Source organism: Sporothrix schenckii (genome assembly GCF_000961545.1).
Source record: "Sporothrix schenckii 1099-18 chromosome Unknown Cont48, whole genome shotgun sequence".
Classification (NCBI taxonomy): domain Eukaryota; kingdom Fungi; phylum Ascomycota; class Sordariomycetes; order Ophiostomatales; family Ophiostomataceae; genus Sporothrix; species Sporothrix schenckii.
This window is the reverse complement of record NW_015971149.1, coordinates 1,832,590-1,858,392: the sequence shown is the minus strand read 5'-3', so window position 1 is coordinate 1,858,392 and position 25,803 is coordinate 1,832,590. Positions and strand designations below refer to the sequence as shown.

The window sequence follows — 25,803 nt, the reverse complement described above, 5'->3', positions numbered from 1 at the left end:
AATATTTTGCAAAGTTTTTTGTTGCATTTTCTGTGTTTCTTTTTATCGCTCAGTTCTGATTTTTGACGCTTGTTTTCGCCTGCTTCGTCTCCAGCCTTTTTTTTACAAAGGGATAACACAAACCACCTGTATTTAAATCCGTGTTAGGAGCTGCTAGGTGGCGTCTTTATTTATTTACATTAAATTCTTCACGTCATCAAGAAACGGGTGTTAGATGTTGAGCTGTCAGTGGCCCATATATTTATTCAGGGGCCGATCGGGAAGGCGACAGCGAGCCACCACAGCGCCCCCAAAATTAGCGCAGACGTCTCCAGGGTCAACATTGCAACCACACACGCGGGAGCGGTCAGTCATCTCATTGCACGATATCGGCGGCGTCCTCACTTCACGGTACTTTGTACGCTGCAAGTGTTTGCGTTCCTCTTCGGTCATGATTACTGCGTTCCTGGACGTCCTCGTTTCGTACGAACACAAACATCGGCTGCTTCACCTTATCAACTAAAGACATCACAAGCCTCAACCTCTCGACCATGTTTATAGAACAGCTCATCGCCTTCACAACGGACTCCGGTAGGCCCTTCCATATACCATAACTTTACTTGCCATTGTCAAGACTAACCACCCCACTCCAGTCGGCCTAGAGCGCATCCTGCGCCTTGTCCACTCGCTGCTCCAAATCGTTGTCAGCGTGCCCATCCTGGTCGGCTATGCAGCCGCGCTTTTGCATACGGAAAAGTTCCGTGCGACAGCCGGCATGGCTGCCGTGCACGGGACGGCCGCTGCGATGCTGGCAGGTGCCCGTGACCGCGTCAACCTCGGCCGCCGCTTCTCGCGCATGTTTCGCTTCATCGAGAGCTTCCACGGCGCGCACCAGCTGTACATGCAGCTGATGGGCGGCGGCCTCGGGAACGACGCAACACGCGCGGTTGCCGGTCGGCCACACCCCAAAAAGCGGTTCCGAGCCGACCTCTGGCTGGACGTGTTTGCGCGCACGTTTGCTGGCATCTACCTGCTCCTCGAGACGGCCACCATTGTCGACGCGCTCGACGTGCCCGGCCTGGCCGTCTGGGGCCCCGAGCGCGCCGCCGTTTTACATGTCGAGGGCCAGCGCTACTGGTTCCTGTCGCTGAGCTGCAGCGTCGCCGCCACGCTCGTGCGCATGGCCCATGTGGCGCGCGACGTGCCGATGCCGCCGCCGACCGACGACGAGAAGCACGCCCACATGGGCAGCCCGTTGCGTGGCGACGACAACGGCAGCGACAACAACGACAACAACGACGAGACGCAAGGACAAGACAAGATCGAGATGCTCAATGAAGAACGCCTGCGCCTGCGCCGCATCATACAGAGCCGCATGGCGCAGCGGCGCAAGTGGCAGCGGGCGCTGCAGGCCCGCCTGGTGGTGCTGCTGCGGAAGGTCGTGGCCGACGGAGCGGACGTGCTGCTCCCCGGGGCAGTTGTCGGGTGGACGCCGCTGCGGCCGGTGACGGTGGGCGGTGTCATGCTCTTCACAACGCTGCTGACAAGCTACGATGTGTGGTTGCGGTGTGGCAGGGAAGTGGCCGCAGCCAAGGAGGCAGAGGCCGAGGCGGCGGCAGCCAAAGCGGCAGCAGCAGCCAAAGCGGCCGAAGAGAAGGCGGCAGCCGCTGAGAAGAAGGAGTCATAAAGACATTGGTGAAGAGGGATCTCACAAACGATTTATTTAGACATAGACATGGATACCCGTTTGGAGTTACGAGTGGGAGGAGATTTAGAGTCCCGCTTGAATACACCATTTTTGGAAAGAAATAATATGACTTCATTACGCTCCGCATGTTCGCTAGATATGATCGACAACATTCATGCACACGTTTTGTCGAAGATACCCAATCCCTTTAACCCTGACTTTCCGGCCGCAGCGACGACTGGGAGTGCCCCGTGTTCGGCCGGCTCGTGCTGCCCGTGCCTCCAACGCCCGCACGCTTCAACTTCTTGGCCATTGTGCCCTTGGCGTCAAACAAACTCTTGACCCGTCGCAGCCGCGCCCACCGCTCCTTGTCCTTGGCATCGCGTGCCGCCTCGTCCTCTTCACGTGCCTCGTGGTCGCCAAATATACCGCTGCCCGTACCCAGCGTGGCCGGTGTCGTCCCGAGCAGCGGGCCAGGTGTGCCATTGCTGGCATTGGCATCGCCGCCAGCAGTGGCCGGCCGGCGGCCAGGCGTCACAGGCGCCACACCCGGTGCACCTGCCGCGTCCTTGGACGGCGTGGGCGGAAGCCGGCTTGACGTCGGCCTGGCCGCCATGCGGTTGCGCAGATAGGCATCGTTCTTGAGCATCTGCACCAAAACATCCCAGCCCGGCGGCTGAGCCGTCGGTCCCGCGCCGCTCTTGCCGTTCCGGATGGGCCGCGCACCGCCCGGGTTGCGCTGCACGGCGCCGTTCTTCCACGGGCAAAAGAAGCGGTGTTCACGGACGGCGTCCAGATGGTCCATGGGCGCCGGCTCGAGCACCGTGTTCGTCTCAAGGTCGACCTGCTTGCTCTTGAACATCCACAGGCCGAGTCGACGCAGGCACGCATGGCACGATGCCGAGTTGGGCACCGCGCCGATGCGGCTGTTGGTCAGGCCCTGCCAGCCCATGACGGCCAGGGCGAGTGCGGTGCGGTTGGGGGAGGGCGTCGCCGCGGCCGTGGCCGCCGTCGTGGAAGGGGTGTCGAAAAAGGTCGGCGGGAGATTGGCCAGGACGGCGTCAATGTCGAGGCCCTCGGGCAGCCGCAGGTTGAACTCGTACGGCAGAAAGTCCTTGCGGGCGGACAGCTCGTCGTAGCGCTGACGGAGGTCGGCGAGTGCCTGGTGTGGGCTGGCCAGCGGCAGCCGCAGCAAGCTGTCGTCGCAACCCTTTTTGCGCCACAGACAGTCCTCCTCGTGCGCCGTTACCACCAAGTCAACGTACTTGTCGACCACGGCCGCCTCGGCCGCTTCAGCCGCTTCCGTCGACGCGGGCGTGCTTCTGTCGCTGTTGTCGGCCTCACTGCTCTTGGCGCGGCCCAGCTGCACCACCAGCTCCTTGCTGCACAGCGTGCACCGCAGCCGCTCCTTGCCCTGGCACACCCAGCCGCGCTTCGCCCACTCGATCTCATTGATGCGGTCCGGTTTGGGCGTCCAGTCCGTCAGCTCCTGGAACGTGGCCAAGCGCCGCAGGAGCTGCTCTCGGTCGCCCGGGCAGTAGCGTGGCTGGGGCGGTGCCGTCTGTGTATGTGTGCTTGTATGCGTCTGTTCTGGCCTAGTGGTGCTCCCGCGGGCTGTGCTCGTACCCCATTTGCGCAGGATGCTGCTTGATGGTGTTACGGCGGCATTGCCCGTCGTATCGCGCAACGTGGCACCGCCATTCGCGATGCGTCGCCGTTTGGCAAGAAACTCGAGGCTCGCCGCCGAGGGAGTCGTAGTCGCCGTCGCCGTCGCCGTCGCCGTTCGTGAAGGAGAGGAGAGTAACATGTCGCTCGGTTGGGTGGTCCCTGGTGTCACTGTTGTCGGTGTAGCTCCTAAAAGAGCTTCTCGTGAAGGCATCAAAGTCGAAAGTCGAGATGTGCTCTCACCAACACCCCGGCCGAGGTCTAATGACGATGGGCGCGTGGGATCGCTCTTTTCAGTTGATGAAACGGAACCGGTGGATCGCGTGCCGATCCCCTGAAGCAGGGCGTTGAATTTCCGCTTCGTCGCATTCATGTTTTCTGTGTTGCCTCTGTTTTCTGCCCTGTGTCTGTTGTTTGTCGAGCCCGGGGAGCACCCAGGAAAGGGTTCAATGCCGCGTCGCGTCTCGCAATGCGTTCTTGTCGATTATCAGCCTGTCAAGGATGTGCTATCTCTGCCGTATCTATGTCGTAGCCTTGAATACTCGTGGAGACGAGGCTGGCAAAAGAAAAATTGGGACGACTTCGACGAGACAAAGGGAGTCGGAAACACGCGAGGAGGCCGTGATGAGGGGGAGAAGGAAAGTATCCCTTCCGGTCGTCAACAATGCCGTTGCAGCGAGAGCGGAAATAAACAACGCTCGAAACAAAGAAACGTTGTTGTGTTTTTGGTGGAAAGATAGCTCTGAGAACACCAAAAAGAGACGGTTTATGTCAGGGGTCTGTTGGATCCAAAAAGGTGTTGCTGTGCCTGCCGCGTGCTAACAACTGTCTCGTTGCTGGGTCGCACCTTCCCTATTCCGCACAGCTGCAGCTTAACGCGTGATGAGGTACCCTTTGTATGGCACAACGTGGCAAAGGTACATGCCGTTGACGCTGGAACATATTCACACCAAACGTAAATACACACTTGCAAAATCACAAAACAAGTACAATGTTTATGAACAGGCACATTCAAGCAAAGTATGAGGACACAAACCATTAAAAACCTGACAACTGTCGTGCACATGCACATGTATATCGACTCACAGCAGCAACAGTGAGAACTTTGCACTGTGGGTGGAGCCTGGCTCCGTCAGCGCATCGAGACCAGCGGGGTAGTCGTTAGCTCTTGCCATTTACATCATTGCCTGTTGCGCAGCTCTGTGAAAATGCGAAAACCTGCAGGAGCTACCCACTGAACAACGACGACGGTATTTCCCTCATGCACGACGCCACGACACACAACAAGCATTCTCCCTCTCCCACCGACGACAACATCCATACAGACTCGCCTCGTCGGACCAGCGACCCCGCGACCACGTCGAGACGACAGCATCGTTATCCCCGCGACAGACAGTTCTTCTCCTTCCGCATACTCCTCGGCCTCGCACTCGTCGCCCTGGCCTTTGCGCTCCTCCTCGTCCGTCAAACGTGGGCTCTCCAGGCCCGTCACTATCTGCCTTTTCCCAGGTCCCGCCTCTTCACCGCTTGCACCGCAACCATGGCGAGCCAGGAGTACGTCAGAGAGCTGCAAGTGGCCCAGTTAGCCGTCCAGCGGGCTGCCATCCTCACCAAGCGCGTGTTCCACGAAAAGGCCAAGGGCACCGTGTCCAAGGACGACAAGTCGCCCGTCACCATTGGCGACTTTGGCGCCCAGGCCCTCATCATCTCCGCCCTGCGCTACCAGTTCCCCACCGACGAGATCGTGGCCGAGGAGGAGGCCGACCAGCTGCGCGCCGACGCCAACCTGCGGGACACCATCTGGAGCTTTGTGCAGAACACCCGGCTTGACGACCCTGCCGCGGAGGACGTGCTGGGCGGCCCCATTCCCTCCGTGGACACCATGCTCGACGTGCTCGACCAGGGCAAGAGCAAGGGCGGCTCCGTGGGCCGCATCTGGACCATCGACCCCATTGACGGCACCAAGGGCTTCTTGCGCGGTGGCCAGTACGCCGTCTGCGTCGGCCTGATTGTCGACGGCGACGTCAAGGTCGGCGTGCTGGGCTGCCCCAACCTGCCAACCGACGACGCCACCAAGCTGACCGTCGACGTCGGCGCCAACCAATCCGACGAGGGCAGCAACGTCGGCGTGCTCTTCTCAGCCGTCAAGGGCGACGGCGCCTACAGCCGCCCCCTGACGACGGGCAACGTGCTGGCGGGCCGTGCCATCCACATGAACGCGCTGTCCACCAAGGAAGACCTGCTGCAAGCGTCGTTTTGCGAGAGCGTCGAGGCCGGCCACTCCAACCAGGACGAGTCGGCGCAGATCACGCGCATCCTGGGCATCACAAAGCCGAGCGTGCGCATGGACTCGCAGGCCAAGTACGGCTCGATTGCGCGCGGCGCCGGCGACATTTACCTGCGCCTGCCCGTGTCCGCGACCTACCAGGAAAAGATCTGGGACCACGCGGCGGGCGACCTGATTGTGCGCGAGGCTGGTGGCCAGGTCACGGACACGCTGGGGCGGCGGCTCAACTTTGGCCACGGCCGCACGCTGGCCGAGAATAAGGGTGTCGTGGCAGCGCCGGCGGCGATCCACGACAGGGTGCTCAGTGTCGTACAGACGGTCCTCAAGATTTCGCCGTAGTTTGGAGAACTCGAGCTGCAGCTGCTGAAACAGCTGGCATTGATGCAATTCCGCGGAGGCTGTCCGAGCGCCTCTGTCTCGTTCTCCAAACGAAAGCTGTTCTCGTGTGGTCTGCTATCCCCAAAACATAAATGAACTGTGTACGCTAGACTCGTGCATGATAAAATAATATTACGGTTGGAAAAAAACAAGGGCGGTCCATGTGTAGTTTACAGCCGAGAAAATAGATGAATATAGTACATACAATGCGCAACAACTGCACCCTGGTTGTTCCCAAATATCCCCCTCGCGCGCATCGTCTATTTGATCTTCTTCTGCTTCAACCTGATCGTCTCTTCGTTGATAAAGATGCCCTTGCCCTTGTAGGGCTCTGGCTTCCGCCACCGCCGGATACTCGCTGCAAATGTCATGAGCTCCTCGCGGTTGATGCCCTCGAGCAGCACGCGCGTCGGCTGCGGCGTGCTGGCCGCAATGCCCTTGGGTACGCCCATCTCGACCGGGTGGTTGAAGCCCAGCTTGAGCACCACAAACTTCTGGCCCGGGTACGCCTCCTTCTCGGGCCGCTCCTCCACCGTCGCACGGTAACCAATACCAACCAGCCGCAGCACGGCCGTGTGGCCTTCCGACACACCGATAATGTACCGGTTCATATGTGCCCACATGGTTCCTACGGGTCGGTCAGGTCAGTGTCTGTATGTGTCAAATGGACCACGCGCAGGGAGCCCTTCCTTTCCCTCTTGACTCACCCCACATCTGCTTCTGCTCCGTGACCTGGCGGTCCTCAATGTTGAGTGTGATGCGCCGTGCCTCCACGTCGTGGTCGATTTGGATGAATGGCGGCATCGTGAGCTCCAGCTGGCCCAAGGGCCCTCGCACCGATATCGTCCTCCGCGGGATCTTGAGGTATGTGGTCGGGTCCTTCTTCACAATCGGCTCGCCAATCGTCAGCTCCACGCCCGGCGGGATCGAAATGGGCATCCGGCCGAGCTTGGAGTTGTGCACTGCCGTCGCCGAAAAGGCACGGGTGCACTGCTGGGATGCGGCCGCGGCAGCCGGCAGGGCCACGCGCCGTGCAGCCGTTGTTCTTGTCGCTGCGGAGCCTGCGGCCGCCACCGCGCTCTCGGCCGCTTTCGCGAGCGCCTGCCCCCGTCTCGGCGCAAACATTGCGGTTTGTGTCAGAGAAGGAGAACGTGTGTTCTGTCGTAGTTGGGGAGGGCCAATGGCGCGCCGTCGTCGCTTATTCGTCGTCCTGGCCGGTCTCACGATGTCGTTCGACAGACGTCAAGGAGACGCTCTCAAAAAAAATTGGCGGCCAATTGGAACAGTGCTGTAACCGATTTTTCTGGGCCTCAAATTTGCGGTAGGCCCCACGTGATCACAAGCCAGCCCCAAGGCACCGGTGCACACCTGCCGTGTAATTCGTCGCGCTTGTCCCCTCAAACCTTCCTCATTCGGAACTCAGAGCTGCTCCTTCCCTGGAGTCAACTCAAGTTCGTGTTAAGAAGACATGACATTCAGGGGCTCAATATATATAAACGTCTGCTCTTCTCACCCTCTGGCGATGATGTTGTAAAGCCTGTGCTCTGGTTGAACCCGCGTTATATTAGTCATCGACTGCAGGCAACTGTTCATGCCCTGCCATCCTGAGTGGCATTCGATGCTGGAGGAGCTTTTAGACGCTGCGATATACACTGCCAAATCGACGCCTTTTCGTCTCTTCTTTTTCTGCATTTTGTTCGTAATTGCTGGGTTTCACTTTGCTTCTTACTCTCCTCTATTTTTTCTCCTCCCAATCTATCTCCGGCTTTCAGATGAGCATATATATACGCTGCCTACCAAACCAAGCGACTGCCTTACGCATACTCACAACCTTGGCACCTCTTGAACCAGACCAACCAATGCGCCTATCATGTACTTCGTCAAGCTGCTGGCGACTTTGCTGGTCTCATGCAACCTTTTTCTATCCGTCACAGCTATCCCATGGATCTCTACTGAGCCAGGAACGCCGGGTAAGAACAACGGCGCTCAATTTCTTCCAACACGGCTCATACTAATCTAGAGTAGATCGCGATGCACATCCATCTTTAGCAAGGATAAGCCCGTCCGACCTCTTGCAAGCGGGCGCAACGCGCTCTGCGCTCTACCAGGCAGCCTTGACCGAGCTTCAAGAACTCGAAGCAGAGCCGCTATGCCACCGTGTTGCCGCGCGACTACTCGTCAACAACTGTCAGATTCTCGAGGGAAAAGACGATGCCACAGTCTTGACAGACAGCGGGCGCCGGGCGCGCGACTTTGTGGACTCGTACGCGGCCAGCCTCGCCATCTGTGACCTGGAGCGGGCCAGCTTCAGCATCCCGCCGGCGTGTGAGCCGTTCCGCGAGCCCACGCTGAGCCGAACTCCGCTGAGCGATACAGCGCAACTGCATGTACCCGAAGCGCAAATTCGGGCATGTCTGGCTGGACTGGGTGAGTCGCCGTCGGCATGGAACACGTGGGTCAGCTACAGTCACAAGGCCGTTCGGTTTTGTGAGGCCGCCCGAGCAGACTACGAGAAGAGTACGTGCCCGTCCGAAACGAAATGGAAAGAAAAACAAAACGAATGGAAGATAGGGTAGCTAACGTTTCCAGCGCAAAATATCCTCGTCTTCCAGAAGCTTACGCGTGTCATGGCCAAGCTGACCGACGACGTCGAGGCCGAGCTGCAGAGGCGCACGGAGGTTTGGGACGCGGAAGCTCAGGGTGCGGCAGATCGGCTTGGCCACGTCTTACCCGTGGCAGACGCCCTCTTGGACAAAATGGTAGTCATTGAGTCCCTCTTGCACAATGATCTCATGTCTTTGGTACGCGAGACTGCCACGCTGGTGGAGGACGGTTCGCAGTCAGCCCGGACACTACAGCAGGTGCTGCGTATTCTTGTAAAGACAGTGCTTGAGAGCAACTCGGAGTTGGCCTTTGAGCATGAGCGGTCGATCGCAAGGGTCAATCAGGTGACACAAGGTGAGATGGATGCGATCAATGCTGCAATGCAGGGAGTCTATGCGTCCGCATTGTCGTTACAACGAGAAATTGTGAGTACAAATGCAAAGTTCGTTTACATCTGTATTTCCACTGTTCTAACAGGATAGGAACTTTCCCAACTCCAAGCCTCGGATCTCACATCTCGCCAAGAAGCCCTTGGAAAGGTAAACTTAGTCTGTCCCTCCATTTTTTCTTATACATCGCGGCCGTTCGCTGAGATTGTTTTACTTGCAGGGCATGTTGCAGCTCGAGGGCATGACGCAAGCGTTCTTTTCCGACTTTGACGCCCACAGCCGCCTGCTGGTGCAGGCGAAGAATATGACAAACGACATGTTGGACACATTGGAGGCTACTGCGGCGGCCACTTGGACCATCCAAAACTCGTTTCGCGGGTACGGCGAGCTGGGCGGCTGGTGGCCGTTCATTGTATGTCCTGCCGTCTCTCTCATCATGGGGTCGTATGGCCTGCCGCCATCTATTTTGCGGAACATTGGCCTGTTTACATTGGGCGAGCTGGCTGGCGCAGTGATCTCATATCACAACCACATCCATAACCACCTCGGAACGGTGGCAGGGGTTTTATTTACGTTTGCGGGAATGGTGAGCAATACAACGGGTACGGTGATCTGATGGGATTTCGCTGGCGTTTGTGGGACGCGGTATTTGTTTTGCTTTAATTTTCGTTTATTCTCGGGTTACTGTTCTTTTTATTTCGGTCTCATGGTACCGGCATTCTTTTATTTTGTTCGTTCATTATCGGCAAGGTCCCTGTTAGACGGTGGACATACAATGGGTGGCAATTCGTTTACATATGCTAGGGGCCTCAGTGTCACGAGTCCAAGTCTAGTTTCAAGAAAAAGAAAATACATAAACCATTTAGAGGAGGTTGTGAAAGCGATCCTCAATTAGAGAGTGAAGCCGCCTCTGAACGCGCTAGAACGCGCCTGCCATGTTGACCGAAAACCATTGTCAACGGCACCTGCCGTGCTGTTAGGGGAGGAAAGTGGGGACGTTTCTTCGCCAATACGACAACCTGGTGAATTGGACGCGACGACTTCGGACGACAGCGCAACCTCGAAAACGTCGACATTTCATGGTCAACATCGACGATCCACCGCGCCCGTGACACCAACCTGTCTTTTTAGGTGCTTTGCGACGCGTTGATCCCTTTCTCTCCGAGGCTTTGCCGAATGGCGACGCGAACGTTGGCGGCATTCACGACGACACACAAAACCGCTGGCCGCATTCGCACTCGATACCGACGTTGACCATGGAGCGGAAGCGTGCGACGGCACCGTTTGCGACGGAGCCCGCGCGTCGGCCATCGAAAGATGCCGTCGACTCGGACGACGAGGCAAACGAGGGGCACAGCAGCGGCTCCCTCTTCCCGCCCCTTGATCTCTACGAAGAGGGCGAGGCAGAGCGTGGCCAGGAAAACATCCAGGCCCAGAGTCAGCTTGTGCAGGAGGAGGCAGAAAGCCAGCGACAACTGCGCGAAAAGCAGCAACAACAACAGCAGCAGCAACAGCAGCAGCAGCAGTCACGGCAAGAGGATGGGGAACTGCAATCGCCAGACAACCTGTGGAACTTGATGAGTGAAAGGGAGCGCAGGGGCGAAAGCGACGACGACGACCAGGAGAACGATGATAGCAACAAAAATAACAGCAACAACAACAACAAGATGGAGAGCACACAAGTCGCCCGCGCGAACAACAGCCCTCAAACGCCTCGAAAACGGCAACGCAAGGCGGTGGCACCGAATGCCCGACCGACAGCGGCTACGAACCGCAGCCGTCGGGGAAGGGTTGCGATGAGCGTGGCGAATGTGCTGGAACAGGTGACGGCGGCTATTGATAGGGCACAAACGGAGAGGCGTTCGTTACCAAAAAAGCGACAGTTGGGCGAAGAGGAGGGGCTGGTGGAGGGGCCGGTGGAGGGGGCGGCCGCGCAGCAGCAAGACGCTTCCAAAAAGCAACGACGAGAGACGGAGCAACAGCCTCCGGTCGGGCAATACGAGAAGGAGGGAGATACAGAACAGCATCTCCAGCAACAACAACAAAAACGTGCAGAGCGACGAGAGGACGATGTACCTGAAGTGCGGGTGGACCAGGCGAGCGGAACGGCACAAGCGACCTCAGGACGTTCGTCCAGACGATTGCAAGGCCTTCAACCAAGCGCGGAGCCAGAAGCGACGACAGCGACAGCGGGTGGCAATGCCGAATTCGATGCAAGCGGTGGCCAGCCCGTGACGCAAAGGACAGCCGAAACAATACAAGAAACACCACAAGAGACTGGCGACAGCGGCGAAGCACAAACTCATTCCCTGGGTGAGCTCCCAGATTATGGCAACACCAACGCCGATAACAACGAAAACGACGACGACAACGCTCACGACAACAACAACAACGATATTGACACGCAAGCTGTGCCACGAACATCTGCGTCGCAAGACCCCACAGCGATGCCTGTGACAGAGCTCATCACGTCCCAGCTGCTGAGTGCACTCATAGACCTGATGGGCACGAGTGGGTGGACCGGCAAGGTGATGTGGAAAATGGGATTGAGCTGGCAGCACACCGATCCCGGCCGGTTCGGCCCCGAGCCATTTACGGCAGAGGCTAAGAAGCTCCTGCGACAGCTCGCGGGCCTCAACGACGCGTATGTGCACGTACCGCGGCCCATGGCCCGGCCCTCCATGACCACGGAGACGCTCGACATGCGGGCCCAGAGGACGTACTTGCACGACCACCACGGCGAACATGGCGAGCGTCTTAGCATGATCGACGCCAGCATCCATAGGATCTGCCACAATGCGCTCCAGCCACTGACGACCTATGAGAGCGACGCGACCCCGGAAACGGTCCGCTTCCGCTGGCTGCTTGCGGAAGACCTTGTGGCGTTTGTCATCCCCAAGGCGGTGGAGGTTCTCGAAACCGTCTACGCCCTCGGTGGCAGCTTGCCCGGCGGGGAGCTGGGCGAGGCCAGCCTGTATGTGCCAGGCAATTGGGTGCAGATGATCCATGCAACGCTGTACTTGGCGCAGCGTGTCGTTGGCTGGATCACACGCCTCGAGAATGCGGTCGCCTGGGAGCTCGGGTACCGCGCCGACCGCCGTATGACGGGGGTCCCCTTTTCGTACCAGTACCTCGATGACGCTGACGAAGAGGCTGGTCAACGCCTGCAAAACTCGGCGCTGCCGCGACCCGAGTCGATTGCTGCCGTGCGACGAAATCGATGCCTGCTCAGGCCGCTTCTCAATGGGATCGAGGACGAGCTCAACCAAGCATGGCTGGCCCTCGAGCGCGCACAGACTGCACACGACGCTGGAGGGCGTCAAGCGACACAGGAAGGCCACGAGGGACAAGAGGTAGAGGTACGGGAGGACGCACACGGAGAAGCTGGTGGGGTGGGAAACCAAGACGAAAACGACAGCGACGGGGAACGGAGGCCCGTGGCGGTTGCTGCAAGCCCACCTGCTGCGCGGACACAACCGCCGGACATCAGTGCAATGGACGACGAATCATTTGCATTGGAGCTCGCACATGGTCGTGCCGCCGAGTCGTTGGAGATTGTCTTGACACAGCCGCCGGCCGCGTCCCTCGACCAGGGCATGCGGGATGGCCAAGTCGTGCGCGATGGTGATGACGACGGTGATGACGACGGTGTTGACGACGACGACAATAGCGACGGCAATGGCGACGGCAATGGCGAGAACGACGACAGCCCAGTCATGACAACGGCTATCACGACTGCTGTCGTCGCCCAGCCATCAAGCCCGCCGCCGGTCGCGAGTGTCGAGCAGGTCACCCAGGACATGGTTGTGGTCGAGCGGAACGGGGAAGCGGAGGATGAAGACGGCCTAGTGGTAAGCACTCTACAGGTGGCCGGCCCTGCCGAAGCCGAGGCTCCGGTCGAGGCTCTGGTCGAGGCTCCGGTCGACGTCCCGGTCGCGGTCCCGGTTGAAGTCCCGGTCGACGTCCCGGTCGAGGCTCCGGTCGAGGCTCCGGTCAAGGTCCCGGTCGAGGTCCCGGCTAATGTCCCGGCTACGCCCCCGGCTGATATACCGACCCCTGCCCCAACGCCAACACCAACGCCGGCACGCGAAGGTGCCGCAACAGCCAGTCTCGGCTCTCGCCCCTACGCCGACGCCGAGCTCAGGCAGATCCTGGCGCGTCTCCGCGCACTCAAGCGCACGGACCAGCTAGACCTTGCGCGGCTGGCGGCCGACCTGAACCGCGACATGTTTGACGTGGCAAACCGCGCCGAGAGCATCAAGAGCGTGGTCCGGGCCAAGCTGCTAAGAGACAAGAGGCCGGTGCCACACTGGGCGCAGGCAGGCTTTACGATTCGATAAGGGGGGACCCTGTGTGCATATTTCCTGCTTTTAGTACTTTTCCTGGGTTTTTAGTTGTATCTCTTTCTTGGCTTTTTCGACTCTCTAGTGATACCAACGGTGTTCTTCTATTTTTTGTTCGTATGAACTTGAATATATTATTCAAAGACATAATTTATTATAGTGGAAACCTTATGTTTTGACCTAAAGAAGCCACTGGTTGAAGACCCTGACATACCTGCATGCACCCCAGACGAAGCATGCAAGGTGCCGTCACCACAACTTCCTTTGTCGGCCTGACTTGTTTCGTTGTCCAATAAAGCAGAGGCCCGCCGATCATGGTGCATTGGACAGGCCGGTGGCGTTGTAGTCTTGTCACTTCCCCCTCACCAATATTGCATCGAGTGACTTGGCTTTTATTACGTCAAAAAGCGCCTTGGTGGACAAGTGAGTGTGTGGCTCGATTAAACGAGACTGCTTTCGGATGACAGCATTGCTGATGACACGACACAGGCCGTTTCGAAACGAGGAATGGCAAGCTCTTGTGTTAATGCCTGCTGCTCAATGCAAGGCCAAAACCTGATACGTCGGTCGTTCGGAGACGGCGGGAGACCTGACAACCCAAAAATGACAGGGAAGAGGAGAAAAGACAAAGACGAGAAATATGACTGCCGTCGTCCCGCTGTTTCACAAACAAAAGTCCCTGTCGACTCGACACTGCCGACGTTCCCTGCACGAAGCAATGCGACGTATGACTCGGTAGCGTCAGTGGGGAGGCCTGTCGGCGTGTCGACTTTGTCCATTCTCCCATTCTCTCACGTCGACGTGCGTTCTACATCGTAATTAAAGATGCCTCCTATTTGCAAATAGCGTCACTCGTTGAAAGCCGGCCCAGGGGGACCTGCCTGTTCGATCAACGCCTAGCTTCACGGCTCTTGCCCAAATTGCGTGTAACGCATGCCAGCCATACCATTTTCGTCCGGTCTCAATGCCCATCCCTCCTTCCTGCCCGGGATCAGACCGTTCGCTCTTTCCCTCTTGAAAAGACGGCGTATCACATTTGCTGTCGTTTGGCGTCGTACTACAGACAGAGTACGAAGTACAGTAGCTCAGCTCTGCCAATCTTAAATGTGACGGGACACACAGTCGGTACCTTTTGCGAAAGTAATTAAACCACTTCGTAGTGGTCTCTACGCGTCGGCAGCGCGCCCCTTCTGGTTCGATTGGCACAGACAGCGGCACCTGGGCAAAGTGAAGCGACATGGGGCCTGTGCTTCACTGCTCTTTCCCTTTTTGACTGACCCCCTTCCCTTTCCAGCAGATGTTGTACTTTGCTGCCTGCGCCGTTCCTTCCCTCTGTCGTTGGCCCCTGCTTCTCTCTGGACCAGGAAAGCTACCCACGCGCGCGCACTTTCCCACTTTAATTTCCTCTTGGTCTCGCGCACCCCCTGGCACTTTCCCAAAAGAGTTCCCAATTCTTCTGACGTTTTGGCCGTCTCCAGTCTCTCTCTCCCTCTCGACATTCTTCTCTCTCCTTACCTTCACCCCGTCTCCTTTTCTTTTGCGTTTTCCGTGATTCCGTACACAGCTCCACGATCCTGTCACGACCAATTCTTGGTTGGTCCTTTTCGTTCTCGTGCACCTCTGTCGCTCTCGCTCCGCGAGAGATTCGGTTCCCACCTGTCTGCTGATTTGTGGCGCCTTTCTACCTCAGGCCCGAATTACACCCCCAGTTTAATTTGCTGCCCTGTTTCGCCCAGCCTTTTTTCCTTTTATTTTTTTCATTTTTTTCTCGTTCTCATTTACTGAAAGCTGGTCATGATCCCCGGCAAGCTGTGTTCTCTTTAACATTTGGTCTTGTTTCTTCTCACGACATTGTGGTTGCTTCAGCCGTTCGGTTGATTCCCATCCCTCGCCTAAGACACGGCTCCTTTTCTATTCACGACCAATAAGTGAGGAACCAAGCAAAGGCTGCTATTGTCTCGAAGTGGTAGGTCTTCATATCCTTCGTCTAATTCTATGTTGGCAAAAATACCAAAATGACCCGGGCATGAGAGGCCGAGGTGACGCGCATTCACTTGAGTCTTTGGCTCGACGATGGACGATTTCCTGGTTGCGGGGTGTGACAAAGTCTCCCCCGATTTGGAACTTGTACCTTGTTGACGCGCGGTCGTCGCGGCGGCCCTATATTCCTATCTGTTGACAACCAACACGAGCTAACTGCTGGACCCTTGGTTCCCCTTTTCCTTAGCTTCGAGATAGTTGGACGCGCAAACTCATTATCCCGCGACGGCTTCCACGATCCGACTTTTTTCGGCCGGCTTTTAAAACAAACCGAGGCTTTCACAATGGCCGACGCTACCAGCTCCGACCCTGTCCCGCACGACAACGCTCCTGTTGCGCCGTCTGCGGATGTGCCCGCACCGGCCGCCGCCGAGGCTGCTCCTGACGCGGCCGGAGGGGCATCCGATGCGACCGCCTCGAGCCCCAAGAGCACGAAGACGACACCAAAGGTTGCTACGCGCGTCTCCGCTCCCAAGGCTGCTGCTGGAAAACCTGCTGCCGGCACCGCGACCACTGCTGCAAAGCGGACATCCACTGTCGGCACCACGCCTGCCACGACTGCGCGCCGCACTGGCCTAACCAGCAGCTCAGCTACGAAGCCCACCAGTACCTCGAGCGCGAGCCGCACGAGCACCGTCGGCACCGGACTGACCAAGCCCCCTCTGCGCCCGGCTGCCGGCGCCACGTCTACCCTGGCCAAGCGCCCGACAACCTCCTCGTCCACCGCCACGCATCGTTCGAACCCCTCCGCGTCTGAGGACGAGAAGAAGCGTACCGCTACCACCAGCACAGCCGCTCGTCGCACCTCGACCGCACCCTCGTCCACGACGCCCACGACGAAGCCCTCGGTGCGGTCCTCGACCTCCGCCACTCCGGCTGTCGGCACGGCGGCCGCCGCACGGAAGCCGACCGCCGCGTCTTCGACCTCTTCTCCCGCTGCTGCGCATAAACCGACAGCTAGCACATCGTCTACGAGCACCACCGCCACACGCTCCACCACCGCGCCGAGACCGTCTGCGACTGGCCTGGTCGCTGAGGCCAAGAAGCGCCTCTCCACTGTCGGCAGCTCTGCCGCGCCGTCCACCACTGCCCGCCATGCGTCCCGCCCGTCTCTCTCGTCGTCGACCGCCGGCGCTTCGGCTGCCGCAGCAGCTGAGGCTGCCAAGGTGACTGAGGAGCTCAAGGAGAAACTCGCGGCAAGCGAGAAGGAGGTTGCCGATCTCAAGGAGCAGATCGAGTCGTCCAAGGAAAAGATTGACGCGCTCAACGACCAGCTGAAGAAGGATGACGACGGCGAGCAACTGCACAGCGATCGTCTGGCGGAGCTCACGACCAAGCACGAAGAGACGGTCGCTGCACTCAACGCCCAGATTGAGGAGGTCCAGCAGAAGCTGCAGACGGCGGAGGCCAGCCTCGAGAAGCACCAGTCGGACCTCGCTGATGCTGCCGCGGCCAAGGGCACCTCGGATGACGAGGTCGCCTCGCTCAAGGCCTCTCTGGACGCCCTGCACGCGGAGCACGCCGCTCAGCTTGAGGAGAAGGAGGCTGGCCTGCGCAAGGCCACGGCTGACCATGCCTCTGCACTAGAGGCACTGAAGCAGAGCCTTGGACAGGACCACGAGGCGGCCATCGCCACCCTCGAGGCCACGCACGCCGAGCGGCTCAAGGATGGCGAAGCCGCTACGTCGGCATCTCACGAGAAGGCCATTGCCGATCTGAAGACCACCCACGAGAGCGCAGTCGCCGAACTGCAGGCAAAGATCGACAGCCTGACGGCCACCGAGGCTGAGCTGGAGTCGGCTAACAAAGAGAAGGCCGCCGCCCTCGAAGCGGAGGTTGCTGACCTCCAAGTTAAGCTCGCGGCCGCCGAGAAGGCCGCGGAGGATGCCAAGGCCGATACCTCTGCCGTCTCGGCTGTCGAGGCCCAGCTGCAGGCGGCCCAGGCCGAACTCGAGGCCAAGGATGCCAAACTTGCTTCTCTCGAGGCGGCTGTTGCCAAGCTGCAGGAGGAGCTCACCGCATCCCAAGCGGCAGTCGCTGCGGCCGAAGAGCAGCACGCGGCACTCCAGAAGTCCGTCGATACCGCTCTCGAGGACAGCTCCAGCAAGGACGCCAACATCGCGAAGCTGACCAGCGAGCACGAGGCCGCCCTCGAGAAGCACCGCAAGGAGCTCGAGCAGATTTCCAAGGACTACGAGACGGAAATTGAGAGCCTGCGCGGTGACGCCTTCTTCAAGCGCAAGTTCCAGGATCTGGAGGTGAAGCACACCGAACTCACCGAGGCGCACACGGCTGCCAAGGCAAGCCACGAGAAGGCCCTGGCCGACGCCAGCGCCGCGCACGCCGCCGCCTTGGAGGAGAAGACGGCCGCTCACCAGAAGGACCTGGACGCTCTCCGTGCTAGTCACGGCGAGGAGCTCGAGAGCGCCAAGCTGAGCACGAGCAGCTCCGAGAAGGAGGTGCACCTAGCCGAGCTCGAGAAGCTCAAGGCCAGCCACGCCGAGCAGATCGACGTCCTCAAGGCCGACGCCTCGTCCTCTCTGGAGAAGGAACTCGAGGACCTGCGCACCTCCCACTCCGCGGCACTGGCTGCTCTGGCGAAGGAGCATGCCTCTGAGAAGGAGTCGCTGCAGGCCAGCCACGCCGAGGCGATTGCTGCTGCGCAGTCGGCCAACTCGGATGCGTCGGCCTCTCAGATTGAGGAGCTCAAGGCCCAGCTGGCGAGCCACCACGCGGCTGAGCTCGAGAAAGTGCAGGCCGACCTGGCCGCGCGCCACGCGGACGAGCTGCAGAAGACGATTGACGCCCACACGGCCGCCCTCGAGGAGGCCAAGGCACAGTCGGGCGCGGGCCAGGCTGCGGCCATTGACGCGATCAAGGCCGACCTCGAGACCAAGCACAGTGCTGAGATTGAGAAGCTGATCGCGCTGCACTCGGAAGCCCTGGAAGGCGCGAAGAAGGACGGCGCTTCGGAGTCGTCCGCCCTCAAGGAGGCGCACGCCAAGGAAATTGGCGAGATCAACACGCAGGTCGCGTCTGCATCCGAGCGCACGGTGGCGCTCGAGACGCAGCTGGCCGCCGTGCAAGCCACCCTAGCCGAGACCCGCAACGAGCTGGCCAAGGCCAACGAGGAGACGGACGCCATCAGCGGCCAGCTGGCGCAGGCCAAGATGGAGAAGTTTGAGGCCGAGGCGGCGCTCGACGCCACGAAGAACCAGAAGCCCGACACGACGGAGCTCGACAGCCTGCGGGCCGAGCTCAAGGCGCTCAAGACGACGCATGAGAACGACCTGTACGCGGCCAAGACCAAGACGGCCGACGCGACCGACCGGCTGCGGTCGGTGCAGGAAGACCACGAGATGCTGCAAAAGGAGTTTGAGGCGCACCGGCTGGCGGCCGACGCCAAGCAGAAGTCGTCCGAGGTCGACTACTCGGACCTCAACGACTCGATGACGCAGCTGGTTGAGGAGGCGCAGCAGAAGACGGCGGAGGCCGAGCGCAAGGCGAAGGAAGCCGAGCGCAAGGTCGAGGAGCTGCTGGCGCAGCTCAACGTCAAGGAGGCCGAGCTGAAGGAGGCGAATGTACGTGAAGCCGCGGTGACGGATCGACTGGCGTGATCACCGAATGCTGACACCCCCCGTCTAGGCCAAGGCACAAGCACCCAAGGGCCTGGCGGCCAGCCGGTTTGCCCAAACCGACAACGATGATTCCTCGGATGCGGAGAACAAGGACCCTGCCGCGGCGGAAGGTGAGTCCGGCGAACCGGACCATTCATCGGCAGCCCTCGCTTCGGTGCGATTGCCACCGCCCTGCTTGGGGTGACGGTGCAGTATAGACTAACATGGCATGTTCTTGCACAGATCGCTAAAGCGCGGGTGACGGCGCGCGGGCTCGAGGAGCTCGACAACGAGCTGCGCGACCGCAATGCTCAGTACGTTTTGTGTCCCGCACGGGTGTTGACTCGAGTGTCGTTGTACTAACAAAATGTCGTTTCAGCCTGCTGCGAACGATTGCCGACAACAAGGTGCCTTCTCAGTCATAGCTGTGAAGCCCTCTTGCTCTTCGCTCAACCTTTTTTTACTTCACCTCCCATCAGCTCCATCACGCCCATCACCTCTCCTCTCATCTCACCTTCAACAAATCCACCCAATCTCGTTCTACATCTGATACCCCCCAGACTCGGCCCCCCCTTGTTGATTCCGTTTATATTTTGTTATACTACTTTCTACTCGTTCCTCTTTCCATCCAACGCTTTTTTTGTTGCCATTTTCGCATTTCGCTTCTCAAGTTGGACAGAGACGGAGAACACGACGGAAATCGAAGACGGGAAGATTGCAGACAACCCCCGGCATTGTATGCCGTAGGTACTCCCAGTTACATACGACCTTGTCCCCCATATTGTCACATGTATTGCCATCCTCCGTCACAGTCACATACCCTTCACATAGCGAGTTTGACCAACCCGCGCAATATTAATTCTTGGAAATTTACACGTATTATGCCTGTATTACGCAATGCTACGTCTGTTTACTTGATTATTGGTTGAGGCACACTTGTCAGGGCATCCGGCTTACCAGCTGCCTGGATTATGCCAAAGGTTGCTTGCAACAGTACAAACGCCGTCCACTGTGTAAAATGAGTAGCCGTCGGGGGTTTGGCGGGGACAGAGGGAAGAATGTCGCCTGTACGACAGGCTAGCGGGTACCTGTGCTGGCGCGTGACAGTGGAGTTGGGGCAGACGATCTGGGGTTTGGCTGCCGATGAAGAGTGACTTCAAAGTTGGTGTGTGGCGCACTGCAAATGCAAGTCACTCTTGTCACCTGCTCCCGAGCACAATGCCTCGGTAAGATAGTTTGCGGCAGCATTTTGGGGAAAGAGCGCGCTAGTGGGGTGGCGGATGGCGACCACCGAAGCAATGGGTTGGTCAGCGTAAATCCGCCGTTTGTCACTGCCCAACCAGAGACCGAAAGACCCCCCCAAGGGCCCTATAGTTGCCTACGGAAACGTTGGACAGGCGCTGTTTCCCCATGCTTCTGCAACAACGTCAGCGCTTTGCGAAAGTCTGTTTCCCCATTTTGTGTTTTCCGGTAGCACCTTCTCAAACATTGTATCTTTACTCCTTCCTGTTCTAGACAACACCTTTCGACGATATTGCTTCTTCGAGCCGGTGACAAATTACAGACCTCACTTTCCATCCGACCCCTATATCCTCACATCCTCCAACCTCACACCCGCCCCCGCGCCTCACTCCGACTACACTCCCTATACACAGACGCCATGTCGTTTATGGGCGGCGCCGAGTGCTCGACGGCGGGCAACCCGCTCAGCCAGTTCACCAAGCACGTCCAGGACGACCGGAGTCTGCAGCGCGACCGACTCGTCAATGCCGGACCGAATGGCGTCAACGGCTTCCGCAGTGCCAACCGGGGGCCTGCACAAGACGAGGTACGTATTAGTCGTGTGTTGTCACGAGCACGCGATGCTGCCCTGTTTTGTTAGTCCCCTCAGAAAACACAAACCACTAACCTTTGCCCCTTTGCCCTTAGATGGTCAATGGCTTCCTCCAAAACGGCCCCAACATGTCCGAGATGGCCATGGACCCCGCCCACCTCAACCAGCTGCAGATCGATCCCGCCTCGCGCGGCGTGCACCTGCGCGGCCAGTCCGCCTCCCCCGTCTGGTCCGACAGCTTCCGTGCCCAGACGCCGATGGACGCCGGCTTCAGCCCGGAAGAGTTTGCCAAGTTCCAGCACCAGCCGCAGCACCAGCACCCCGCACAGCAGCAGATGGGCGGCGCGTCCGCCTCGGCCGCCGCAGGGCCGTCACAGCACATGCAGCAGCCCATGATGGGCATGGGCTACGCCGGCGGCATGTCGCAGTACGACGCGGGCATGCAGTTCCCCATGTACCGCCCGCAGATGCAGAACAGCTGGGCCCAGCAGCCGTTCCACGCCGCGCCGCTGCAACGCCAGGAACCCAATGCCGTTGTCGAGGGCAAGGGCAAGGGCAAGATTGTCGAGCTCAACGACCACGAGTGGGAAGAGCAGTTTGCGCGCATGGAGATGCAGGACAGGCAGGCCAAGGAGGACGACGACCAAGACCAGGACCAAGCCGCCAACGACGCCATTGAGCGCGAGCTCAACAAGGTCGACGACCAGGTCCTCAACTCCGAGACCAACTTTGGCGACCTCGAGGCCGTCTGGAACGGCATCCAGGCGGAGAACGCCGCCATGCGCGAGGCCTTTGACGGCGGCGACTGGAAGGACGTGTCCGAAGACTTCCAGAACACCTGGGGCGACGACTGGGAGCCGATGGGCAACCGCATGGGCCTGGACCCGCGCATCGACCCGTACCAGTTTGAAGAAGAGAACCTGTTCAAGGAGCACGGCAACCCCTTTGAGGAGGGCGTGCGCATCATGAACGAGAACGGCAACCTGTCGCTGGCCGCCCTCGCCTTCGAGGCCGCCTGCCAGCGCGAGCCCGAGCGCGTTGAGGCCTGGGTGTACCTGGGCTCGGCCCAGGCCCAGAACGAGAAGGAGACCGCCGCCATCCGCGCCCTCGAGCACGCCCTCAAGCTCGACCCCACCAACCTGCCGGGCCTCATGGCCCTCGCCGTCTCCTACACCAACGAGGGCTACGACACCACCGCCTACCGCACCCTCGAGCGCTGGCTGTCCGCCAAGTACCCGCAGGTCCTGCCGCCCGCCGAGCTGTCCAACGCCGCCGAGATTGGCTTCACCGACCGCCAGCAGCTGCACGAGCGCATCACCGACAAGTTCATCCAGGCCGCCCAGCTGTCGCCCGACGGCGAGCACATGGACCCGGACGTCCAGGTCGGCCTGGGCGTGCTGTTTTACGGCGGCGAGGACTTTGACAAGGCCGTCGACTGCTTCCACGCCGCCCTCGCGTCAAGCGAGCAGGGCACCAGCAACCAGCGCTCCCAGGTGCACCTGCTGTGGAACCGCCTGGGCGCGACCCTGGCCAACTCGGGCCGCTCCGAAGAGGCCATTGCCGCCTACGAAAAGGCCCTGTCGCTGCACCCCAACTTTGTGCGGGCCCGCTACAACCTGGGCGTCAGCTGCATTAACATGGGCTGCTACGACGAGGCCGCGAGCCACCTGCTGGCCGCGCTGGCCATGCACAAAGACGTCGAGACGAGCGGCCGCGAACAGGCCCGCGAGATCCTGGGCGGCGCCGCCGCCGGCGTTACCGACGAGCACCTGGACCGCATGACGACGCAGAACCGCAGCACGACGCTGCACGACACGCTGCGGCGTGTGTTTGGCCTCATGGACCGCCGCGACTTGGCCGACCGCGTGTCCGTCGACATGGACCCCGACATTTTCCGTGGCGAGTTTGATTTCTAGACGGGCGGGGAAACAAAGGGAAACGAACAAGAAAGGAAAAGAAACAAAAAATAAAATAAAATAAAAATAAGACTTGACGCGGAGAAAGGAGGACGGCTCATTGTTCACCACCGATGAAGGGACGGGAAACTATTTACATTTTATGGACTTGCATTGATGGGACGGTTGCATTTTATCACGTTGCACTATGCACTATGCACTATTACACAGTTACATCTTTTTTTATTTGCTTTAGATTCTTACCAGGACGCAGTCCTCCCGTTTTGGGTTCTATAATGTTCATAGCTTCATTCATGCCTCTTGCATAGAGAGCAGCCTACCGGCATTCCCCCATATTTCGTATACCCTCACGAAATAAATCCTATCAATCAATCAAAATCATCCCTCCGTCGTACCCGGGAAATCCAGTGGCGTGAAAAAAACACGAGTCGTAAAGCCGATGGATTGCCTCCGATGCATCTCCACTGGGACCTTACTTCACGGCAAGAAATGCAATGCCGTCGCGCGCGCGCCGCACCGCCTGCTGCAGCTGTTGTGCCTCCGTGTCCGTCCACGGCACCGAGATCTGGTCCCACTTGATCCCCGGTGTGTGGTACTCTTTCTTGTGCTGTGCCCGCTGTGCCTGCAGCCGGCTCATCGCCCGCGGGTCGCCACTGCCGCTCAAGACCACCAGTGCCGTGCAGGGCGGCAGCTGGGCGTGGATGCGCCGCACACGGCGGGCCAGAATGCGCACGGCGCGCTCCAAGGGCGACGCTTCGCTCCCACCATCCCTACTACCACCATCGGGCTGTTCCTCGTCCGGATGCCTGTCCGCCTCGGCCGCCATCAGCACCTCCAGCATCTGCAGTGTAGGCGGCCCTTGGCCGTTTTGGGTTTGGCTTTGTGCAGCGGCGGCAGCAGTACCAGCAGTACCAGCAGCCGCTGGCTGGGGGTCGGCGCCACCCGGCAGCTTGTTGCGGTTCCACCACCCTTGCAGCGCCTCCAGCTCGCGCATCCGCGCCCACACAAAATCGACGCCGCCGCCAGGGACCACTTTGCCGTCCGGGTCGCCCTGGACCGCCCGCATCAGGTTGGCCTCGACATCGGCGTCGCTGCGGCACCCGCCCAACACGATGCCCGCCTCGCCACAGAGCGTTCGGCGCGCATCGCCCCAGTCGACGGCCGCCGTCGACTTGCCCGTGGCAATGCCACCCGTCGCCTGGGGTCCGCCCTGCGACCGGTAGGCGGTGCCCGCACGCGCCAGCCGGTGGAACAGGTTCTCGCCGGCACCCTCGCCGCCGGCCCACTCGGCGTTCTGGCCGCTAGCGCTGCCGCCCCAGGCCTTGCCCTTTTCGCACTTGCGCTTGATCAGGTCGAGGCAGGTGCGCGCGTCTTCGACGCTGTCGTGGCCGCGGGCGGTGCCGTGGCCCTTTTGGATCTCGCGGTTCAGATACTTGCTGGAGAGCCAGCGAAGGGCGTGCTTCTTGGCCGGGGCCATGGGGTGCGGGAAGACAATGGATGTGTCGACAATAAAGGGGTGGGTGAGCTGCATGGCGCGGACATCCGAGTCGAGCGAGTGGCCCACGAGGATGGCGCGCCGGTCGAGAATGGCGAGCAGCCGGCGCTGGATGTCGGCGAGGCGGGTCGTGACAGGCGCGAGCATGGCCTCGGTGATGCCCGAGAACTGCGTCAGGTAGTCGACAATGGGCTCGTCGGGCTTGACGAGCTCGTCCATGACGACCTCGCCGTCCCAGGCAACGACGCTGATGCGTGTCAGGACAAACTTGTCGTCCGCCGCCTTGCACATTTCACAGTCGACGGCAAACACCTTGCGGCCGGCCGTGATGCTGCCCTGCTCAATCTCCGCTTCGGGCACCTCACCGTCCGCCAGGTCGGCCACGTCGGTGTGCACCCAGCCGGGCTCATCCGCAAAGGCGCTGCGCTGGTCCGCCGACAGCAGGGCCGGGTGCAGGACAAACTCGTTGGCAATGTACTCTTGCGGGGTAGCGATGAACTCGGTGACGCGTGTGCGGACGTCCTTTGCGCCGTTGTCCGAACGGAAGCGTGGCCCAGAACCTTTGGGTTTGCTGTCTTCGGAGGCCGACTTGGGCAGCGGCGCCGTCAAGAAGGTGGCGACGGGCGAGAAGAGCGTGGCGTACTTTTCGTTGCCGCGTGCCCGCACGGGCCAGAGCTGCGGGAACACATCGGCAAGCGGCTGGACGGCTGCGGGGAGGCTGTCTTTGTTGAGGGCGCGCGGGTAGGCGTCGTCGTGGGGTGTCGCGACCTTCTTGGTCCAGCGCTCCAGCGCCTCGATGCTGCCATCCTCCTGCTGCATCCACTGGGCAAAGTCGACCCCGGTCTTGAACATGGCCTCCTCCAGACCCGGCACCAGAATGGTGACGATCTTGCGAAAGGATGGCCGGTGGTGCACACCGATCCACTGTGGCGCCGTGCCGTCGGCAAAAATGTACGTGACGAGGTTGCGCAGGTCCGAGACCTGGATCTTGCTCTGCAGGCGGGCGTTCTTGTTGAAGGTGAGGGCCGGGTAGTTGCCCGAGTCCTTCTTGGGCACCTTTTTTAACTTCTTCGTAGGACGCCCGCCACGGATCGTCTGCCACTCGCCACCGCCGTCCTCGCCATCGGCAGCGCCGTCTATCGCGGTGCCGTCACTTGGCTTGCCGTGCCTTTCCTTCTTGTCCCGCTTCTTGTCCTTCTTATGCAGAGTTTTGCTGTCGCCATTGTTGGAGAGCGAGAGTGCCTCGGTCGCAGCCAAATCCCCGAGCTCCATGTCGGAGCGCGACCGCTTGGTGCCGGCGACACTGACAGCGGAGTCGCTGGCGCTGTTCGAGGGCGACTCGTCGCCAGGGCTGGACGGCCTGGCCGTCGTCGAGTCCGCGGCGACGGACGCGGTGGACATGGTAAAAGGAAAAAGGGAGTGGAGGGTGAATCGGGAAATTGATGGTTGGTACGTCGGTCGTTGGCCGGAAAGGGGCTGCTCGTTTTTTGGAAGGAACGGCTCAGGTCGGTTTGGAAAGAATGACGTAGCGGGTGGACGAAAGGGAAATGGCAAGCTCGACCAAGAGTA

At 59.8% G+C, this 25,803-nt stretch overlaps 10 protein-coding genes across 10 annotated transcripts; 6 read left to right on the top strand and 4 right to left on the bottom strand.

The window, feature by feature from the left end:
- Nucleotides 1–530: 530 nt before the first annotated feature.
- SPSK_00828 (uncharacterized protein) lies at nt 531–1,666 on the top strand (the record flags this gene model as incomplete). The annotated part of the gene is made up of 2 exons (XM_016727775.1): nt 531–570; nt 633–1,666. The coding sequence occupies 2 exons, from the start codon at nt 531–533 to the stop codon at nt 1,664–1,666; spliced, it is 1,074 nt and encodes a 357-aa protein (XP_016584437.1).
- A 208-nt stretch (nt 1,667–1,874) lies between these two features.
- Nucleotides 1,875–3,704, bottom strand: SPSK_00749 (c3hc zinc finger protein; the record flags this gene model as incomplete). Its single annotated transcript, XM_016727697.1, has 1 exon — nt 1,875–3,704. The coding sequence occupies one exon, from the start codon at nt 3,702–3,704 to the stop codon at nt 1,875–1,877; it is 1,830 nt and encodes a 609-aa protein (XP_016584436.1).
- An 888-nt stretch (nt 3,705–4,592) lies between these two features.
- On the top strand, nt 4,593–5,957 carry SPSK_00802 (3'(2'), 5'-bisphosphate nucleotidase; the record flags this gene model as incomplete). Its single annotated transcript, XM_016727749.1, has 1 exon — nt 4,593–5,957. The coding sequence occupies one exon, from the start codon at nt 4,593–4,595 to the stop codon at nt 5,955–5,957; it is 1,365 nt and encodes a 454-aa protein (XP_016584435.1).
- Nucleotides 5,958–6,256: 299 nt separating this feature from the next.
- Nucleotides 6,257–7,121, bottom strand: SPSK_00873 (60S ribosomal protein L6; the record flags this gene model as incomplete). The annotated part of the gene is made up of 2 exons (XM_016727819.1): nt 6,257–6,624; nt 6,704–7,121. The coding sequence occupies 2 exons, from the start codon at nt 7,119–7,121 to the stop codon at nt 6,257–6,259; spliced, it is 786 nt and encodes a 261-aa protein (XP_016584434.1).
- Nucleotides 7,122–7,866: 745 nt separating this feature from the next.
- SPSK_00757 (uncharacterized protein) lies at nt 7,867–9,605 on the top strand (the record flags this gene model as incomplete). The annotated part of the gene is made up of 5 exons (XM_016727705.1): nt 7,867–7,966; nt 8,022–8,513; nt 8,586–9,025; nt 9,083–9,139; nt 9,210–9,605. The coding sequence occupies 5 exons, from the start codon at nt 7,867–7,869 to the stop codon at nt 9,603–9,605; spliced, it is 1,485 nt and encodes a 494-aa protein (XP_016584433.1).
- A 640-nt stretch (nt 9,606–10,245) lies between these two features.
- Nucleotides 10,246–13,329, top strand: SPSK_00685 (uncharacterized protein; the record flags this gene model as incomplete). Its single annotated transcript, XM_016727635.1, has 1 exon — nt 10,246–13,329. One exon carries the CDS (start codon nt 10,246–10,248, stop codon nt 13,327–13,329), a length of 3,084 nt encoding a protein of 1,027 aa, XP_016584432.1.
- Nucleotides 13,330–14,498: 1,169 nt separating this feature from the next.
- On the bottom strand, nt 14,499–14,831 carry SPSK_00940 (uncharacterized protein; the record flags this gene model as incomplete). The annotated part of the gene is made up of 1 exon (XM_016727881.1): nt 14,499–14,831. The coding sequence occupies one exon, from the start codon at nt 14,829–14,831 to the stop codon at nt 14,499–14,501; it is 333 nt and encodes a 110-aa protein (XP_016584431.1).
- Nucleotides 14,832–15,656: 825 nt separating this feature from the next.
- On the top strand, nt 15,657–19,414 carry SPSK_00669 (uncharacterized protein; the record flags this gene model as incomplete). Its single annotated transcript, XM_016727619.1, has 4 exons — nt 15,657–18,953; nt 19,018–19,164; nt 19,233–19,303; nt 19,369–19,414. The coding sequence occupies 4 exons, from the start codon at nt 15,657–15,659 to the stop codon at nt 19,412–19,414; spliced, it is 3,561 nt and encodes a 1,186-aa protein (XP_016584430.1).
- Nucleotides 19,415–20,649: 1,235 nt separating this feature from the next.
- SPSK_00728 (peroxin-5) lies at nt 20,650–22,739 on the top strand (the record flags this gene model as incomplete). Its single annotated transcript, XM_016727676.1, has 2 exons — nt 20,650–20,817; nt 20,919–22,739. The coding sequence occupies 2 exons, from the start codon at nt 20,650–20,652 to the stop codon at nt 22,737–22,739; spliced, it is 1,989 nt and encodes a 662-aa protein (XP_016584429.1).
- A 472-nt stretch (nt 22,740–23,211) lies between these two features.
- On the bottom strand, nt 23,212–25,635 carry SPSK_00707 (RNA exonuclease 1; the record flags this gene model as incomplete). The annotated part of the gene is made up of 1 exon (XM_016727656.1): nt 23,212–25,635. One exon carries the CDS (start codon nt 25,633–25,635, stop codon nt 23,212–23,214), a length of 2,424 nt encoding a protein of 807 aa, XP_016584428.1.
- Nucleotides 25,636–25,803: the final 168 nt, after the last annotated feature.